General features: G+C 39.7%; 2 protein-coding genes and 1 long non-coding RNA gene across 3 annotated transcripts in view; 1 reads left to right on the forward strand and 2 right to left on the reverse strand.

Moving 5' to 3' along the window:
• MTBP (MDM2 binding protein) overlaps positions 1-1,599 on the forward strand; it is a 71,318-nt gene extending 69,719 nt beyond the window's left edge. Inside the window, exons 21-22 of the mRNA XM_035011837.1 lie at positions 536-601; positions 1,389-1,599. Of these exons, the coding sequence (XP_034867728.1) occupies positions 536-601; positions 1,389-1,427 (105 nt within the window). The 3' untranslated portion in view covers positions 1,428-1,599. The remainder of the gene's footprint in view (positions 1-535; positions 602-1,388) is intronic.
• The window catches only part of LOC118015167, a 50,889-nt gene extending 43,803 nt beyond the window's left edge, over positions 1-7,086 (reverse strand). The window contains exon 1 of the long non-coding RNA XR_004680547.1: positions 6,985-7,086. This is a non-coding gene — a long non-coding RNA (uncharacterized LOC118015167). The remainder of the gene's footprint in view (positions 1-6,984) is intronic.
• A 9,668-nt stretch (positions 7,087-16,754) lies between these two features.
• Positions 16,755-20,011, reverse strand: part of SNTB1 (syntrophin beta 1) — a 228,089-nt gene continuing 224,832 nt past the window's right edge. The window contains exon 7 of the mRNA XM_035011838.1: positions 16,755-17,509. Within this exon, the coding sequence (XP_034867729.1) occupies positions 17,417-17,509 (93 nt within the window). The 3' untranslated portion in view covers positions 16,755-17,416. The remainder of the gene's footprint in view (positions 17,510-20,011) is intronic.

A 20,011-nucleotide genomic window follows, 5' to 3' on the forward strand; every position in this document is an offset into this window, starting at 1 on the left:
AGAAGAGAGAGAAAAGATATTTTATCTGAAAAATAAATATAAATGCTGTATATTCATTTCTTGTGTACCAAAGCATTCATGGATACTCATAATCAAGGATGGGGCTTAGATTTGGTTAGTGCTGCTGGGAATATGAGGTTAGAATCACAGAAGTTTGGGGCACCTAGGTGGCTCAGTCAGTTAAGCTCTGCCTCGGCTCAGGTCATGATTCTGGGGTCCTGGGATCTGCTTCTCCCTCTCCCTCTGCCACCCCCCCTGCTTGTGCTCTCTCTCTCTTTCAAATAAATAAAATCTTAAAAAAAAAAAAAAGGAATGACAGAAATTTATGTATGTGTGTTTTGTTGTTAGAGTATCTTGATATTTGGGGATAAAGCTAAATTATAATACTTTGATTTTTTTTTTTTTTTTGTAGTATTTCCTGTGTCACATTGATACTTGTAGAATGATTTAGGATAATGTCAAGTTTATTTAATAATGACTTGTTCTCTGTAATTTAATGTACAACTTGTGAAACGCTTTATTTTGTTATTTTTAGGATCTTAAAACTTCAAGGGGTCTATTTGAAGAAATGAAGAAAGCAGCAAACAACAATGCTGTACAGGTAAATAACTTTCTCCTAAGAAATTACATTCAATTAACTTGCTATTTTATTTCAGGGTAGCTACGATGCTGTCATTTTTGCTGTGTAAGAACTCTCTTTAAAATACTTAATAATAGACTAACGCAAACAGAGCATTTAGGAGTACTGAATAGACTGCTGTTAACAAAAGGGTTTCTAAAGATGATGTTAAGAAAGAAAAACTTCGGGCGCCTGGGTGGCTCAGTTGGTTAAGCGACTGCCTTCGGCTCAGGTCGTGATCCTGGAGTCCCGGGATCGAGTCCCGCATCGGGCTCCCTGTTTGGTGGGGAGTCTGCTTCTCCCTCTGACCCTCCTCCCTCTCATGCTCTCTGTTTCTCATTCTCTCTCTCTCAAATAAATAAATAAAATCTTTAAAAAAAAAAAAAAAGAAAGAAAAACTTCTTTTAAATAATCCAGAGAGCTGGAAAAATTAATCCATTTTGAATAGTTGTTTTCAAAGTTTGGTTTAATTTCTTTCTAGTGACCCTTTGAAAACAATTGGGAAAAAAGGTAAGAAAACAGAGCAGAATCTTTATTGTGTTCAGTGAGGACCGTTATTGTACTCTGCAGTAGAAATCCAGCTTCAGTTTTATTTTCTTCAGTTAGAAAATAAAATGTGTTTTGAAGATAAAATGTGTTTTAAGATTTTGACATATAACTTTCTATTTTAAATTTTCTACCATACTCTTTTAAAGTTTTAAGTGTATCTTTTTCTGTCCCTTGTGTTTTCAGTAGAAATAAACCATAATCATATTTTTTCTCCTTCTAGGTGATTGAATGGGTATTAGAAAAGACAAGCAAGAAATAACACGGAATCTTTCTCTTTGGACAATTATAAATTGGGCAGAGCTATTATTTGCTACTTCCTTAGTTTGAAAATTATAAATTTCAAACTTTATTAAAAGAATAGATATTACATCTCTAAAGAATTTCATAAATATCCAATATTTATATAGTCTTGAGGATGCTCAGTTAATGTGTTCTTTAATTGTATACTTATTTTATAGTTTCACTATATTTTAATTTTTAAGGTTAATAATTTTATATGTTTTTGAATTTTTACTCTTTGTTATTTAATAATTTCCAATAAATTGAAAATGTTACTTCTTTTCTTCTTGGAAAATGTCTTTGTTGGCAGACCTGTTTAAATTACTGAATTTCCAGTAAGGTATTTCCAGTGGCTTTTCTCATGTGACCCAACAGCATACTTAATCGGACGATTCCTGGTTTAGAAAATATTGGTAAAAAAATTCATACAGGTAGCCGTCTTCCCTTAGCCCTGCCCCAGAGCCACTGCTGTTGAAGCTATCAACGTTTATTTGGGATTAAAAATGAAGAAAGGGCAGAAATTGTGAAAATAAGATAGAGTAAAAATGACTAAGTAGAGACTGCCCACCTTTCCCATGGTCTAAAATCTGGGAAGTGCAGAAAATACAAAACAGAGTTAAAAAAAAAAAATTCCAACATTGCCTCACTATCTATATGTGACCACTGTTAATATATTTTTTAAAGATTTTATTTATTTATTAGAGAGAGAGAGAGCAAGCATGAGCTGGGGGGAGGAAAGAGGGAGAGGGAGAAGCAGGCTCCCCACTGAGCAGGGAGTCTGACTCGGGCTGGATCCCAGGACCCTTGAGATCAGGATCTGAGCCGAAGGCAGACGCTTAACCGACTGAGCCACCCAGGTGCCCCACCACTGTTGATATTTTAAAAATATATATATATTCCTCATATCAGTGAGATCATATGATACATGTCTTTCTCTGATTGACTTATTTTGCTCAGCATAATACCCTCCAATTCTTAATCTCAGGAAACAAACAGGGTTGCTGGAGTGGTGGGGGTTGGGAGGGATGGGGTGGCTGAGTGATAGACATTGGGGAGGGTATGTGCTATGGTGAGCACTGTGAATTGGGTAAGACTGTTGAATCGCAGATCTGTACCTCTGAAACAAATAATACATTATATGTTAAAAAAAAAAAAGAAGATAGCAGGAAGGGAAAAATGAAGGAGGGGAAATTGGAGGGGGAGACGAACCATGAGAGACTATGCACTCTGAGAAACAAACTGAGGGTTCTAGAGGGGAGGGGGATGGGAGGATGGGTTAGCCTGGTGATGGGTATTAAAGAGGGCACGTACTGCATGGAGTGGTATATGCAAACAATGGGTGCATATGGGTGTTATATGCAAACAATGAATCATGGAACACTACATCAAAAACTAATGATGTAATGTATGGTGATTAACATAACATAATAAAAAAAAGTTAAAAAAATATGTAATTATTTTTAGAATATTTTTAAAGTGGGGGTCATCCATATGTGTGTATGTGTGCTTATATGCATATGTGTATTTATTTATAGCCTGCTTTTCACTTAAAAATGTATCATGAATTTTATATCATGTATCATTTTAATTACTGCATAATATGAGGGAACCACAGTTTGTTTAACAAATCCTCTTTATTGGACATATAGGCTTACTTTTTCCCTATTATAAATAAAACTATAATGAATCTTCTTAATACATCACTAGTTATTTCCTTAGTATAACTTTTTAGGAGTGGAATTCGTGGGTCTTAAGATTGATGGTAATATTTCCAAATTGCCCTTCTGAGAAATGAGTTTGGACACAGACCAGGAGAGTCCCTGTTTCCTTTTTTTGATGACTGAAAATAGTGATGATGAGTATTTTATTTAGAATATATAAAGAACATTTACAGTTTAAAAATAAGACATTACCTAAGGGTTTTTTTTTAATAGGCAAGGAGTTGAAAAAACATTTCACAAAAGAAGATACAGGAATGGCAATAAACACATGAAAAGATGTTCAGTATCATCAATCATCAAGGGAAGGCAAATTAAAACCATAACGAGATGCCACTAAACACCCACTAGAATGGATACAATTTTAAAACTAATGATACCATGGTGACTATGTGGAAATCTCATACCTTGCTGATGGGAAAGGAAAATGTTACAATATTTTGGAAAATATTTGACTTTCTTATAAAATTCAACTTAATACTTAGCATATGACTGAGCCATTCCCCTGTTTACCCCTGTTTAGGTAAATTAAAACCTATATCATACAAAAACTTGAACCTAAATACTCATACCAGCTTAATTTTTTTTTAATTTGTTATTTAAATTCAATTTAGTTAACATACACTATATTATTAGTTTCAGGAGTAGAATTTAGTGATTTATTAGTTGCATATAACACCCAGTGCTCATTACATCAAGTACCTTCCTTAATGCCCATCACCCAATTACCCCATCCCCCTACCCACCTCCCCTCCAGCAACCCTGTTTGTTTGCTATAGTTAAGAGTCTCTTACGGTTTGCCTGCCTGTTTTCATCTTATTTTATTTTTCCTTCCCTTGCCCTATGTTCATCTGTTTTGTTTCTTAAATTCCACATATGAGTGAAATGATATGATATTTTTCTCTGACTGACTTGTTTTGCTTAGCAAAACTACCCTCTAGTTCCATCCAAGTCCTTGCAAATGGTAAGATTTCATGCCTTTTGATGGCTAAGTAATATTCCATTGTATACATATACCACATCTTCTTTATCCATTCATCTGTTGATGGACATCTTGGCTCTTTCCATAGTTTGGCTATTGTGGACATTGCTGCTATAAACTTTGGGGTGCAGGTGCCCCTTTGAATCACTATGTCTATATCCTTCGGATAAATAGTGTAATTGCTGGGTCATAGGGTAGCTCTCTTTTTAGCTTTTTGAGGAACTTCCATACTGTTTTCCAGAGTGGCTGCACCAGTTTGCATTCCCACCAACAGTGTAAGAGGGTTCCCCTTTCTCTGCATCCTCGCCAAGACCTGTTATTTCCTGACTTACTAGTAAGCCATTCTGACTACTGTGAGGTGGTATCTCATTGTGGTTTTGATTTGGATTTCCCTGATGCCAAGTGATGTTGAGCATTTTTTCATGTGTCTATTGGCCATTTGTGTGTCTTCTTGGGAAAAATGTCTGTTCATGTCTTTTGCCCATTTCTTGATTGGATTATTTGTTTTGGGGGTGTCGAGTTTGAAAAGTTCTTTATAGATTTTGGACACTAGTCCTTTATCTGATAAGTCATTTGCAAATATCTTCTTTCATTCTGTAGGTTGCCATTTAGTTTTATCAGCTGTTTCCTTTGCTGTGCAAAACCTTTTTATCCTGGTGAAGTCCCAATAGTTCATTTTTGCTTTTGTTTCCCTTGCCTTTGCAGTTGTGTCTAGCAAGAAGTTGTTGCAGCTGAGGTCAAACAGGTTGCTGCCTGCATTCTTCTCTAGGATTTTGATGGATTCCTGTCTCACATTTAGGTCTTTCATCCATTTTGAGTTTACTTTTCTGTATGGTGTAAGAAAGTCATCCAGTTTCATTCTTCTGAATGTGGCTGTCCAAGTTTCCCAACACCATTTGTGGAAGAGACTGTCTTTTTTCCATTGGACATTCTTTCCTGCTTTGTCGAATATTAGTTGACCATAGAGTTGAGGGTCGATTTCTGGGCTCTCTATTCTGTTCCATTGATCTATGTGTCTGTTTTTGTGCCAGTACCATACTGTCTTGATGATGACAGCTTTGTAATAGAGCTTGAAGTCCGGAATTGTGATGCTTCCAACTTTGGTTTTCTCTTTCAACATTACTTTGGCTATTCAGGGTCTTATCTGGTTCCATACAAATTTTATGATTGTTTGTTCCAGCTCTGTGAAAAATGCTGGTGTTATTTTGATAGGGATTGCATTGTTACAGTCTTTGGTTTAAAATCTAGTTTGTCTGATACAAGAATGGCTATTCCAGCTTTCTTTTGATGTCCATTAGCATGATAAATGGTTCTCCACCCCCTCACTTTCAATCTGGAGGTGTTTTTAGGTCTAAAATGAGTCTCTTTTGTAAGCAGCATATCGATGGGTCTTGTTTTTTTATCCATTCTGATACCCTGTGCCTTTTGTTAGGAGCATTTAGTCCATTTACATTCAGAGTAAGTATTGATAGATACGAATTTAGTGCCTTTGAATTGCCTGTAAAGTCACTGTACCTGTAGATTGTCTTTGTTCCTTTCTCGTCGTCGTTACTTTTGGGCTGTCTCTCCATTCAAAGGATACCCTTTAATATTTCTTTCAGGGTTGATTTAATGTTCACAAATTCCTTTAGTTTTTCTTTGTCCTAAAAACTCTTTACTCTTCTTCTATTCTGAATGACAGCCTTGCTGGATAAAGTATTCTTGGCTGCATATTTTTCCCATTTAGCACGTTGAATATATCATGCCAGTCCTTTCTGATCTGCCAGGTCTTTGTGGACAGGTCTGCTGCCAGCCTTATGTGTCTACTCTTATAGGTTAAGGACCTCTTGTCCCAAGCTGTTTTCAGGATTTTGTCTTTATCTTTGAAATTTGCAAGATTCACTATTACATGTCAAGGTGTTTACCTATTTTTATTGATTTTGAGGGGGGGGGTTCTCTGTGCCTCCTGGACTTGAATGCCTGTTTCCTTCCCCAAATTAGGGAAGTTCTGAGCTATAAATTGTTTAAGTAAACCTTCTGCCCCTTTCTCCTGCTCATCTTTTGGGACCCCTATTAGATGGATATTATTTCACTTTATGGAACTGCTGTGTTCTCTCAGTCACCTTTAATGATCTAATAGTTTTCTTTCTCTCTTCTGCTTCATTCATCCTTGTTTTATTATAGCCTTTACTTGGGACTACATGTCAGTAATAGCATTTTTAATTTAGGTCTGACTAGATTTTAGTTCTTTTATTTCTATAGTAAGGGGTTGTCTAGTGTCTTCTATGCTTTTTTAAGCCGAGCTAGTATCTTTATAATCATTGTTTTAAATTCTAGTTCTGACATCTTACTTATATCCGTGTTGATTATATCCCTGGCAGTGAGTACTACCTCCTGTTCTTTCTTTTGGGGTGAGTTTCTCTGTCTTGTCATTATGTCCAGAAAAGAAAAAAAGAAAGAGAAAAGACAAAAACTAACAACAACAACAACAACAAAAAAACAAACCAGAAGAAACAAAACAAAAAACTAAATCTTGGGTGTGTTTTGGTCTGCTTGTTAAAAGAAACTAGATCTCAAAATAAGAAAGAAAGAGAAACTTATATATAGTATATATTTAATAAGTTGATATATATTATTATATATTATAATATATAATTATACAATCATGTTAATATATAATAATGTATATATAATAAAATAAAAATAACATGTAGTAGGAATGCAATGATGGGAAAATATATATAACATATAAAAATTAAAATTAAAAAATAATAAAAATGAATTTAAAAAATAAGAAAATAACTGAAAAAAATAATACTGAAAGACCAAAGAATAAAAGTACAAAGAATGCTACCTACTGTTTGACCCAGGACCTGAAGCTTTGCAGCCCTCTACAATCGGTCAACTTGGTGAGAGCCAGCTGTCCTTGCTGGTCCTCCGGAGGACGACTGTTGGTGAACTTGCCCTAGTGCAAATGCACCTGCAGTGTGTAGGGAGGCAGGGATCAGTGTAACCAGCTCTGGACTGCACTAGGTGGCGCTGTTTTGCTCCCTGAAGGGTTTCAGTGCTGCGGGGCGGGATGAATATGGAGGCGCCCAGCTCTTTAGCCCCAGAGCTGAAAGTTCATGCTCCCCACACTTCCTCACAGAAAAGCAGTCAATCGCTCTTGTCTCCCTAGTTTCCGTCAGAACTCTGTGTTCACCCAGGTTATAACTGAGAGTTTTGCAACTGAGTTTCAAAACTCCAAAGTTTCTGGACTCCTATGGCATGCACCCATGCTGCTCCCCCCCGGGGAGAGGGAGGTCTCCCGGTGCTTCTGCCTCTTGCTGGGCTCCTGCCAGGAGAGCAGTCTCCCTACTGTGGAGCCATTCATGGTTTATGGCAACATAGAGCAGAATGCCGATGCCTAGACTCGCTGTTCGCAGCCGGCTTCCCTGCTCCTATGCCGGAACTCTGCCACACTCAGGCACCCCTGTTCTTTTTTTTTTTTTTTTTTTTTTTTTAAGATTTTATTTATTTATTTGACAGAGAGAGACACAGCGAGAGAGGCAACACAAGCAGGGGGAGTGAGAGAGGGAGAAGCAGGCTTCCCGCGGAGCAGGGAGCCCGATGCGGGGCTCGATCCCAGGACCCTGGGATCCTGACCTGAGCCGAAGGCAGACGCTCAAAGGCTGAGCCACCCAGGCGCCCAGGCACCCCTGTTCTTGAGACCTCGGGGATCTTGAGACAATGCTGTCTCACCTGGGATTCTGCCCCACTTTGCCACCTGAGCACCCCCACTGAAGCAGACTTCTAAAAGTTCTGATTTTCTGCTCCACTGGTTATAATACTTTAGGGCAGCCTCCTTAAGCAGGCTCCCTCCCCTGCACTGTATCCTTGGCTATGTCACATCGGATTCAAGTCTCTGTACCTCCACCTTCCAAAAAATAGTTGCTTTTCTACTTGTAGAGTTAGAGCTTTTCTTTTCTCAGATCTCCGACTGATTTCTCAGGTGTTCAGGATGATTTGATAACTATCCAGCTGTACCGGAGGCACCAGACAAACTTAGGGCTCCCTACTCCTCCACCATCTTAGCTCCTCCTCACCAGCTTAATTCTTTTTTTTTTTTTAATTTTTATTAAGTTCAGTTAGCCAACATATAGTACATCATCAATTTTTGATGTAGTGTTCAATGATTCATTAGTTGTGCTCACCAGCTTCGTTCTCAATAGCACCAAACTGCAAACAACCCAAAGGTACATCAAAAAGTGAATGGATAAACAAATTATAAACCATGTATATAATGGAATACTACCTATCAATATAAGAGGACAAGCTGAAATAGGCAGCCACAGGGATGACTCTCAAAATATGCCGAGAAGAAAATGCCAGATATATGAAATTATAGAACAGAGAAATACAGAGTCACAGGAAGCAAAAATGGTTTCCTGGGGCCAGATGTTGGAGTGACTGGAAAGTGGCACAAGGAAACTTTGTGGTGATAGAAATGTTCTATATCGTTCTTGTGATGGTGGCTACACTGCATACACATTTATCAAAACTGCTCAAACTGTATGCTTGCAGGTGCATCTGTATAACATGGGTACTAGAATGTTCTTTGCTACTTAATAAAATCACTCTGCGTTTATTTCCTTTTAAAATACCATTGTCCTATCAAAGTCTCCACTTTGTTCATATTCCCAGATAATTAGTAGTAGAGGGATCCTAGATCCAGTCTACTTGATTAAATTTGTGTATTCTCTGTTTTATTAGGTTGAACTGTATGAAACTGCTGATACAAACCATTTTTGCCCTCAAAATTTTGAGTCATCAAATACAGTTTTCAAAAGCACTGTGTATTTGCTGCAGCTTTGTTTGCTGCACGAGGCCGGTGAGCCTTAGGAGGTGAGTGGGTGGTGAAGGGTGGGAGGTGAAGCTGTGTGGAGAGAGGCAAGGGACACCAGATGTGTCCTTGCCAAGAAAACACAGTAACTCCCATCTGTGTTTTGGAGATTTTGTTTTGTTCCAGTTACATCCCCAAAGTGAACCAGTTATTGTGACTTGGAAAACTTTTTAGGTCATTTCAGCTGATCAGAGAAATTGGTTCCTAAACTTTTAGATGCCTTACCAGCATCATCTCCACATTGTCTACCTCATGGGCCTGAATTCCCGACTAAAAAGTGGTTAAAGATATTTCAAATAAATCTGAAAGTTGGCACAAAGGAGAGACCTAAAAAGTCCAGAAACTTAGGTCAATTTTTGACGTTTTGAGCCAGGAACTTCCAGCAAATAGCATTTAGTATAAGCTAAGCACCCGGAAGAAGAGCGGGCTGGGCTGGGTACAGCCGCACCTACTTTGGAGCTCTGCTCCCCGCGAGGAACCCCGCAGAGCAGTTGTTCTGCCTTTATAGGGGAAGCATCACAGGGACCTTCCAAGGGAAATGGGAAGGAGGGCAGAGGCTGGGCTCAGACATCAGCTATGCCGGGGCGTTATTTACCGGTGCTGGGAACAATGCTGAAAGCTCACGCTCTTTAAAATGAGAAGTTTAGAAGGAGGCCCTTGCAGGAGGGAAAAGGGGAGCCACTGGGCCCAACCAGCTAAGCTGTGTTTTGCAGAGATGGTACGTTTGGCAACACTGTTGCCTGCAGAAGCTGGAAAAGAAGTTGTACTTAATGAGCTCATGGATTCTTCAGGTTATTTCTAGGCAGAATGTTAAAAAAAAAAAGGGTGACAGTGGGCCATTTGTTTGCTAATTTAGCTGAATACGGTAAAATGCAGGAAAAGATAGATGAGCCAAAGAAGGAACTGGGTGGCTTTCCAGCATTTAGAGGAGATCCTGAGGGCTGAGGGCATTCTGAATCCGAAAATAAAATGGTTTTGCACTTCCAACATCTCGAATGGCAAAAGTTTCTAAAGGAAACAGATCAAACCTAAGGTTGCTTATGTAATCCTTTATTAAGACCTTAGAAATATTTACAGTTAGTGATTTCAAAGTAGACCCTCTCAGCTAGACAGAAGGGCTTTTAAGAATCAGGGGTGGCGTTGGACCACAGGCACACCCAAAGGGAAGAGAAACCCGTCCTGAAAAAGAATTGTGGGTGTGGCTTTCATCTAAGGGACTAGACTAGAACCGGATACATAAAAAGCCTACAACGTGTATTTTTGAGATGTAATTCACACATCATAAAACTCACGCTGTAAAATGGATAATGCAGTGGGTTTAGTACGCTCACAAAGTTGTGCAACCATCACCGCTGTTTCCAGAACATTTTCATCCCCCCCAAACAGACCTACCATTATCTACTAGCAGTCATTTCATATTCTCCCTCCTCCCAGCCCCTGGCAAACAGTAATCTACTTTATGTCTCTACAGATTTGCCTCTCCCGGACATTTCACGTAAGCTGAGTCATACAGTTCATGGTCTTGTGTGTCTGGCTTCTTTTCCTTAGCGTGAGGTTTTCAGGGTTCAGCCGTGTTGTAGTACGTGGCAGTGGCTCATCCTGGTTTAGAGCCAAATATTTCATTGTGTGACTCAGCCGTGTTTTGTTTATCATCAACTAATGGACATCTGGGCTGTTTGCACTTTTTGGCTATTCTGAATAATGCTGCTATGGACATCTGTGTACAAGTGTTTTGTGTGGACATAGGTTTTCCATTATTCTTGGGTATATGCCTAGGAATAGAATTGCTGGACTATAGGGTAACTCAATGTTTAAACTTCTTGTTTTCACCATTTTCCAAAACAACTAGCTGTACCATCTGACATTTCCTCTGGCCATTAATGTATTAGGGTTCCAAATTCTCAACATCCTTTCTAATACTTGTAATTATTTGTCTTTTTGACAAATGATATGAAGTGTGAGGTGGTATCTCATTGTGGTTTTGATTTGCATTTTCCGGATAACTACTAATGTTGAGCATCTTTTCGTGTGCCTGTTGGCCATTTACACATCTTCTTTGGAGAACTGTCCACTCAATTCCTTTGACCATTTTTAGTTGGATTATTTGTCTTTTTGTTGTTGAATTGTCAGAGGTCTTTATATATTCTGGATTCTAGTCCCTTATCAGATATATGACTTATATTTTATCCTGTTCTGTGGGTTATCTTTTCACTTTATAGTTTTATCTTGTATATTTAGGTCTGTGATTCATTTGGAGTGATTTTTTGTGTAGGGTATGACTAGGTGCTGACACTGTATGTGGAATGTCCAATTCCAGGGCCCCGAGAGTGAAGAAGAAAAGGGAGAAGAGGTGGGGACGGCAGGCAAGCAAAGCAGGTGATCCATTACTCACTGGCCACTGCTTCCTGAGGTCCAAAGAAACACAGCCAGCCCCCCAGTAGGTGTGTTCTCAGTCACAGGGAGTGTCTCAGGATACATGGTGTATGCTGAAACTATGTCTCAGGGAAGTACACAAGAAGAAGGAAGAAGAGAGTTATTTTCCCGCTTGGCTCCTTCCTATTATCTCCTGTTGGGCCCCACAAAGCCTTAAATCCTGTATAGTTCTAGACTGCTCAGGTCGTTCGTGGCCGCTCAGGACACCAGTTCTTATGCCCTACGGTGTGTGGCTTTTCATCCAAATCTGGAACCGATGGCAAAACCCAGAGGTTGAAGCGTGCATCTCCTTAGCCTGGCCGCCTGGTGGTGGTACCCAGTGGACACGGGGCTTGGAGGGGCAGTGCTTCTGAGCAACGGTGGGTTGGCCCTCAGTGGCAGAAACACTCAGGTCAGGCAGAGCCGGCTGTGCTGGGGCCTCAGGTTGGGACAGCAGCCGCGCGTCTCGGACACCAGACAGTGGCCAGCAGTAACAGCCTACGTGCGCTCAGGATTTTTTAAAATTGCTATTTCCTCACTGTAAGGTAAAGAAGTTTTAGAAAAGGAAAATAGTGATAATGAAATAATATGTGCTTCAATTTGGAGATGCTGGGGTACAACCACACCAAAAGATAAAATAACTCCGACTCAGTGTGAATGAGGCACATATAAAAGTGGTCCGGGTCTGTTTCGACGACTCGAGTCCCATATACACACCAGCCACGGGAGACTTGCTTTGATAAAATGTTTTATAAAATGCCCCGAACAAACCCAAAACACAGTCTTCCTTCCATATGTGTGGTAGTTGTATACCTAGAAAATTCAGAATGTATTGAATCAGTCAAAAAATGCTTTCATGTGTAAAATGTAGTCAGGGTCTAGGCTCGGATAATTCTGGGTTTCACCTGCACGACCAACTCAGAGGACAAAACAGTTGTGTGGGAAACGGTCCCATTGGATTTGGGGACTGTCCTCCCATTGCAGGAAGTCTAGCAGCTGTGGCTCTTGTTGAGTAAATACTAAGTGTGCCCCCACCCCCCAGCATAGTGGTGGCAAAACAACGCTAGCCCAGATTTCCAAAATGCCCTGGCAGGTGCTGCTCTTCCTGGAACTACTTTTTATTTTTTTATTTATTTTTTTATTTTTTTATTTTTTTTTAAGATTTTATTTATTTATTTGAGAGAGAGAATGAGATAGAGAGAGCATGAGAGGGGGGAGGGTCAGAGGGAGAAGCAGGCTCCCTGCCGAGCAGGGAGCCCGATGCGGGACTCGATCCCGGGACTCCAGGATCATGACCTGAGCCGAAGGCAGTCGCTCAACCAACTGAGCCACCCAGGCGCCCCCTGGAACTACTTTTTAAACAACACGTGGAATACATATCTAATGTATCTGTGTTTTTATCTGCATTTTGCAGAAGTTGCATTTAAGAACTTTGTCCACAGTAGTACTTAGAGATGGATCATGGTGACATTGCAGAACTAGTGCGTCTGTGTGCTGGGATTTATTTAGCTATTGATGGTCTTATTGACCTTTTTCGCTTCTTGTTGCAACTAATGCTGCCAACATGATCCTCATATATGTTAGTCTTTGTGCACTTTTATCTCTAGGATAAATTCTTAGAGTCAAAATGTACGTGTATTTTAAAATTTTTATAGATATTGCCAGATTACCCTCCAAATTATTGCCAAATGTATACCTACCCATGGCTGTGTAAGTAAATGCCGGTTTTCCCATCACTCTCCACCACTAGGTATTACGGAGAGTTTCAATCTTGGCCAATTGGTTCTTTAAAGATAAAAGGAAGGAATTTTAGGTGTCGTATTTAAAGCCATTTTCAGATCATATTCTATTTCCTAATAGCCCCCAGCCTTGATAGGCCTTTTTATTCTATAGGACATTCATGTGGAAAAGAGATCGGACTTCCAGTGTTTTCTAGGGTAGAACAGGGTCATGACTGAAAGGCAGATCTAAGTTTGGGCTCTAATATCAGAAATTTGCAACAACTCCCACCATCCAGCAGTGGAAGGACCTACCTTGGGAGAGAAGGAGCTCCCACCCCATCGCGGAAAATTTTTGATTTCAGGCAGAATGAACAACTGTAAGGGATGCTCAGGAAGAGGTGCCTGAGTTCAGTGGAAACACATACAAGGTCGGCATTTCCCCAAATGTATGCGGGATGACTCTAGGCGGTACAGAATTTTTTAAACATTAAATTGGTGTATATTCATTTTTATGTATATACTGTGTTGCTATGTTACTAGCAAATCATATACCCTAAGATCCTAAGGTAGTATTGCTAAAATTATAAATAAACTTTGAGCACTAATGGGTTGATGACCTCTGAAGTCTCTTCAAAAGTGAGATTCTACAGATCTAAATGTAATCCCAATTTTCAAATAGTAAAAAGACTTCTCAGCCATAGACTGACATTAATTATAAGCCACTGGAACACAAACCAAGTTGTAGTACTACAGAGAACTTGAGTATTTGGAGCTTGATGTACAGGTCAAATCCCATGAAAATTTAGTTAAAAATGAGAGCCAAGATCCCTAAGCCCCAGATGCAGACCTGAAATTATACGCAACGCCCCCCCCCCCACACCAAATTTTCTAGTGGCATCCCCTTTACCCATTAGCACCTTCCAGAGCCGGTCCTGGAGGAAGAGAATAGCAAGTGGTGTCTTCACACTCCCTCTGTGGCTGTCATGAAACCACCAGCCAGTCCACCAAACTCAGAGGTGAATATTTATTTAATATCACATACATGATATCCATGGTGCTATAAACATAGGCACATTTTTTTTTTAAGATTTTATTTATTTATTTGACAGAGAGAGACATAGCGAGAGAGGGAACACAAGCAGGGGAGAGGGAGAAGCAGGCTTCCCGCTGAGCAGGGAGCCGATGCGGGGCTCGATCCCAGGACCCCGGGATCATGACCTGAGCCGAAGGCAGATGCTTAACGACTGAGCCACCCAGGCGCCCCTAGGCACATTTTTTTTTAACTCAACGTACATTCAAATATCCACTCCAATCCCCTCAAGATGGAATCCCTAATATTTGTAAAAGAAAGGCTCTGCTCGTTCATTTCAGGCGAATGCATTGTTCAGCATTTTAACTACATCAACCGAAAGAATTAATTAAACGCCTCTACCTGGGTGTTTTTAAGAGGTTGATGGTTTTTCCACTTAGTTCAAGTCAGAAAAGAGATTGCTAACTGTATTCCTATTGGCCTTCTTTAAATCCCTGGGATGCTTAAGGCTCACCTCATCTACCAGCGAATGGGTGGCTTGCCACTAAGTACAGATGAAACATCAGCCATTTGTATTGATTTGGCCTTAAAGGGACAAACGTGAATTTAATAATTCATTGATTCAAATAAGAAACGGATTAAGCACAGAGCAGACTGGACAAAAACAAATTCCCCAAAATGAATCAGTTGATTCACGGACTGTACCCAGGCATGATCCAGACGTCTGTGTGTCATTCACAACATTCATAACACACATGAAGACAAGATTAAAACCTACAGTGTAAAATCATTATGTAATTTCCTCAATTCAGAACAAGGAAAAATGAGTATTTGAAATTGATTCATCATAGCCACTCTGATATGATACACTTAACTTTGAAGGAAAAAACAAGGATTCATATACACAATTCTCTTAGTAAAACTGTCTACTGCTTGCTAATACATTTTAATTCAGAAAATGCATTACTTTATTCAAATGTATTTTTTCTAAAATATAAATATTTAAATTAAGTTTTTATAAATGCAGAGAATGTAATTTGTTGACCCCCACCCATTTATTAATCAGTCTAAAACATAAGTGATGAAGAAATACTTGTAATTATCATTTTAACTTTTCTATAAATATAGAATAGGATCTTTGCAATTTAATTATAAGTAACTCATACTTCATGTAGTACTGAGCACCTTAAATTACATATTGTTGAACTGAACTATTGGCATTAATATATGTATTTTAATGTTATTTACAATGCATAATTCTCTTGTATAACAACATTCCAGTGCCTTCGAAAATATGTAATGAAAGAGTGCAGTATAATTTATAAATGCATCAAAGCTTTTTGCAGGGTGGGACTTCACTCTTCAGCATTTTAAAATGGGAAACCAAAAAAAAAAAAAAATCAGTGACCTAAAGCTGTGTTTCCCGAAGTGTTTTTTCATTTTATTTTATTTTATTTTATTTTATTTATTTTATTTTATTGTAATCTCTACACCCAACATGGGGCTTGAACCCGAGGCTCCTGAGATCAAGAGTCACATGCTCTACCGACCGAGCCAGCCAGACGCCCTGTTTTTGTTTTTTTAAAACACTTGCTTCACAAAATGCTCTGTCAGAAAGGAGCTCTGTAAGTACACAGGATCCCCCCTTGAAGAATTACAATGTGTACATTAAAGTCTTTGAGGAGGCCCACGATCATGAAATCTGTTTCTTACCTCCATATTTAACACATTTTTTGATCATCAAACCTCATTCTCACCACCACCCCCTCCCCAAAACACCTCTCAGTCAATGCCCTTTGGAACTAGTGTTACATGATACATACTTTGGACCTGCTTTGTAACTCAATAAACATATGTGTCTCAGTGGGCAAAATTACATTCCTTTAAAACAGTTTCACTTTTAAAAGCTCTTTGCATAGGTATTTGCTGAAGGACAATTCTGAAAAAAACACACAGATCAAATCCAGAGCATTTGTTTATATAAACTACAGGGGAAAGAAGAGTTGCAAATGCTTACAGAAACTCTAGAGCTAATTTTTAAGGTTCCAGGAAGGTGACTCCAAAATCAAATAATATAGGTGTCTTTTTGGTGAATTTGTATTGAAAGGTAAAAATAAAAGCGTTAAATCAGTAATACACTCTATGTTGTCTAAAAATATTCTTGTAGAAAAATAATCAGGTCGTTATATTATTTCCCTGGAATGCCTAAGAGCTGTGGATACTGTCAGAATTACATGAGGCTGCTCTAGGACTGGCTTGAAAATGCATGCATACAAGCAAGGCAGAAACAAGGGTCAATGAATTGCTCAGTACTTCCACTGAAAACCACGGAATGGGGACAATTAGTTAACCACATGTGAGTTGTTTATATATATGTTATATATATGAGATATATATGTTACATATACATCTCAAATGACAATCTTTTAAAAAAAATATCCATAATTTGCTTTCTGTAAGTAAAGCTATCAGTCTTGGCTCTAAGCACACCTTGGTGTGAGTGCAGTCCCCAGATTAATCGTCTTTCAAGCACACCACTCTTCTGCACCGTGAAGCTTTGCAATATAAACAGTCTGCTTTGGCTCAGATTCCACCAGCTTCCAGCTCAGATCAGTATCTGATGCTTTATTTAATTCCTGCTCAGCATATGCTAATGAGAATACTTCAGGATCACTTTACATCATTGAAAGATAATTCATTAAGAAAAGAATTACAGCTGCTTCATACTTAAAATAAAAGGTGGGTTTCCATTTGAACCACTTCTCTTTCCTTACCAGCAGAAGTCAACTCAATTAGAAGTAGGCAATAAATCACAATAAAACAAGGGATCATTGTTACAGGGGGCGAGAGAGGTGAAAATGTCCATTCCTCAACTATTCAGCTCTTGCTTACCTGGGTGAACCAGTTGCCTAGAAACTGGTATGATTAAGATCTGCACGCGCTGTTCTCATGTTCGTGATGTCCTTGCTTGTCATTATTTCAAAGCTAGGCTGTGTATTTATTTCCATTTGCCCTCACCTCTTTACCCTTCTACTATTCTAAAAAGCCCGTTTTCTTTCTGATATTCCTCATGGTGTTTTCTTGGGAGCCCCCCTTGTCATCAGTGAAGCTGTCAGAGAAGTCTGGGGCAGGTGAGAGGACTTGGGGATCCAAAGCTGACTGTGGCAAGCCAAATGGTGTGCGCTCTTGGTGTCCCATGTCACCAGCCCTCCTTTTCTCTAAGGCAAGTCACCCCTCTGCTCTGTTCAGGCCACCAAGCCCAGTCTTGTGATCTTCGCCGACAGGAAGGAGTGAATGATGAAAACAATCGGCTTGGGGCAGGAATGAAGGTCCAGTTGCTGAAATTTCAAAAGAAGAGAGCGTGAGCGATTTTAAATTGATGCTTGATGCAGAAGAGCGATTTACATATCAAACGGATCTGCGCACTTCCTGCTTTTAACTGGAGCAATTATGGTTTGTTTTTTTTTTTAAAGATTTTATTTATTTGAGACAGAGAGAATGAGAGACAGAGAGCACGAGAGGGAGGAGGGTCAGAGAGAGAGGCAGACTCCCTGCTGAGCAGGGAGCCCGACGTGGGACTTGATCCCGGGACTCCAGGATCATGACCTGAGCCGAAGGCAGTCAACTGAGCCACCCAGGCGCCCTGGTTTTTGTTTTTTGTGGGGTTTTTTTGTAGAAGCAAATTTTTTTTTTATTATTATGTTATGTTAATCACCATACATGACATCATTAGTTTTTGATGTAGTGTTCCATGATTCATTGTTTGCATATAACACCCAGTGCTCCATGCAGTACGTGCCCTCTTTCCTTGCCCCTCAGTGAGATTTAGAAAAATAACCCTGAACTTATTTCTTACATTTATCTTTGTTTCCGAAATAGGTTCTGTGAAATTTGTATATACCAGTACCATAAATATTGATGTTGCCTTTTTTGACTGTCAAAACCGTTTGTTTTTGGTATCACAATAGTGATATTATTTATGTCGGGTTAGGTACAGCTTGAAGCAATACTAAATTTCACATCTGAAGGTTCAGTTTGAGCCCCGGTTTTCATACTTTTTTTTAAAAAAACACTTCTGAGATATATAATCTTGGACAAGTTACTTAAAATTTTCCCCAGTCCTCCCAAATTCACAGGGTAACTAGAGTATTAAATGAGATACTGTGTGTGAAAACTCAGAATGGGGAAGCCATGCTGCTAAGCAGCTGTGTCCCCACTGTCCTATGCCCTTGGATTGCCGTAAGCATGGGCGTCGCCTGTTAAGGCCCCTGCTAAAGTCTTACCCTTCTCAGCGTGTTCCTACGTGTGGCCCAGCACATGACCAGAGAGTAAGAGTCAGGTGGAATTTTTATCACCTAAGTCAGGAAAACTGGAGGAGTTGTTCCCAATTCTCTTCTGCTGATGACACTGTTGGGGAGCAAGCACCTGGATGTATAATAACATCTAGCAAAGTTAGGGTTGTATTTATCATGAATCAGGCACTGTGCTAAATATTTCCTCTACACTGTCTTATTTAAGTCTCACAAAACCCCTGTGAGCTTATTGCCATTATCTGCGTGTTTTATATGGAAAACTAAGATTTGAAGAAGTTCTAAAACTTTCTGAGATCACAGATCTTACAGGGGAGAGGAGGTATGGCCAGAGTCAAGATGGAACCACAGTATTCAGTCTCACTAACACAGAAAGCAACTTTTGGAAGGAACCTACTTCAGTCACTGTATTTTACGGACAGAGAGACTCAGATCCAGAGACATAAAGGATTTGCCCAAGACAACTGGTGAGTTAGTTAGAGACACAGAAAGAAAACATGGGTCTCTTGACCCTCAATTTGTTCCATTTCCTACAGCCCATGTCTGCTCCCTTCGCCAGGAAGGGAGAAGAAAGGCCTGGTGGTGCCTGCCTCCTGGGGTTGCAGAACTAGGCCTGGGGAAGCCATGCGTGAATTTGCACTTCTCAGCCGAATGGACTGGCAGCAAAACTCAGTCCTGCACACATCTTCCAAGTCAGGTTGTAATTACGGGCTTCAGAAAGGCTGAAATTTAGACATAAGTGATTTTCCTCACAGGCAAAAATAGCCTTGATTTTTCAAGCTAAGGCTAAGAGCCTTTTGTCTTTTGGGTTTTGGTTTGTTTTTGTTTTTTGTGGTTTTTTTGTTTTTGTTTTTGTTTTTTTTTTGGCTAGGGAGCAGTCAGTCACCTTTAGGAAAGAGCACTCAGTGGAATGATTGATAGTGTAGCAACTGAACTATAAGTGTTCTTAGTAAAATGGACTTTCATTCAAATCACTTGTTTGTTTCCAAACTGCTGCCTCAGGCCGAACTTAACTCATTGCAACACGCAAACAACAACGCTGGTGTGGCGGCATCCACAACAGCCGTGCTCCAACCGGGAAATGAAGGCCTTATGCTCTCAAGTGTGATCTCAGCTCTCCCCTTCGGTCAGCTCCTGCTCAGTCCCCCTGAATGGTTTCCAGAGAAGTACCAGTCCAGTCCCACGGGAGAAATCGCTGAACGGGCTGGAGGCGAAGGGAGGGATGGAGGAAGGCCAGAAGCTTCGCCGAAATTACTGGAGCTTTAAAATTGAGCTTTACCTCTGCATTTTATCTATTCCCCATCCCTGTTATCAAGCGGAAGTCAATGGGTATTTGTTGACTAACCTAGTGACTTAGGAAGGACCTAAAGAGAGCCTAGTTATTACAGAATCAAGGTCCTCTTAAAAGTTCGGCATTTGACGGCTTAAATGAGATGCTAGGTCTTCCTGAGAGTGTCAATAACTGTACGAGCTTCGAAGTTCAAATAGAGAGGAAGAAAAAAGAAAAACATGGTTAGAGCTCATTTGCCC

The sequence above is a fragment of the Mirounga leonina genome, unplaced genomic scaffold (assembly GCF_011800145.1).
Source record: "Mirounga leonina isolate KUSES-001 unplaced genomic scaffold, KU_Mleo_1.0 Mir_165, whole genome shotgun sequence".
Lineage (NCBI taxonomy): Eukaryota > Metazoa > Chordata > Mammalia > Carnivora > Phocidae > Mirounga > Mirounga leonina.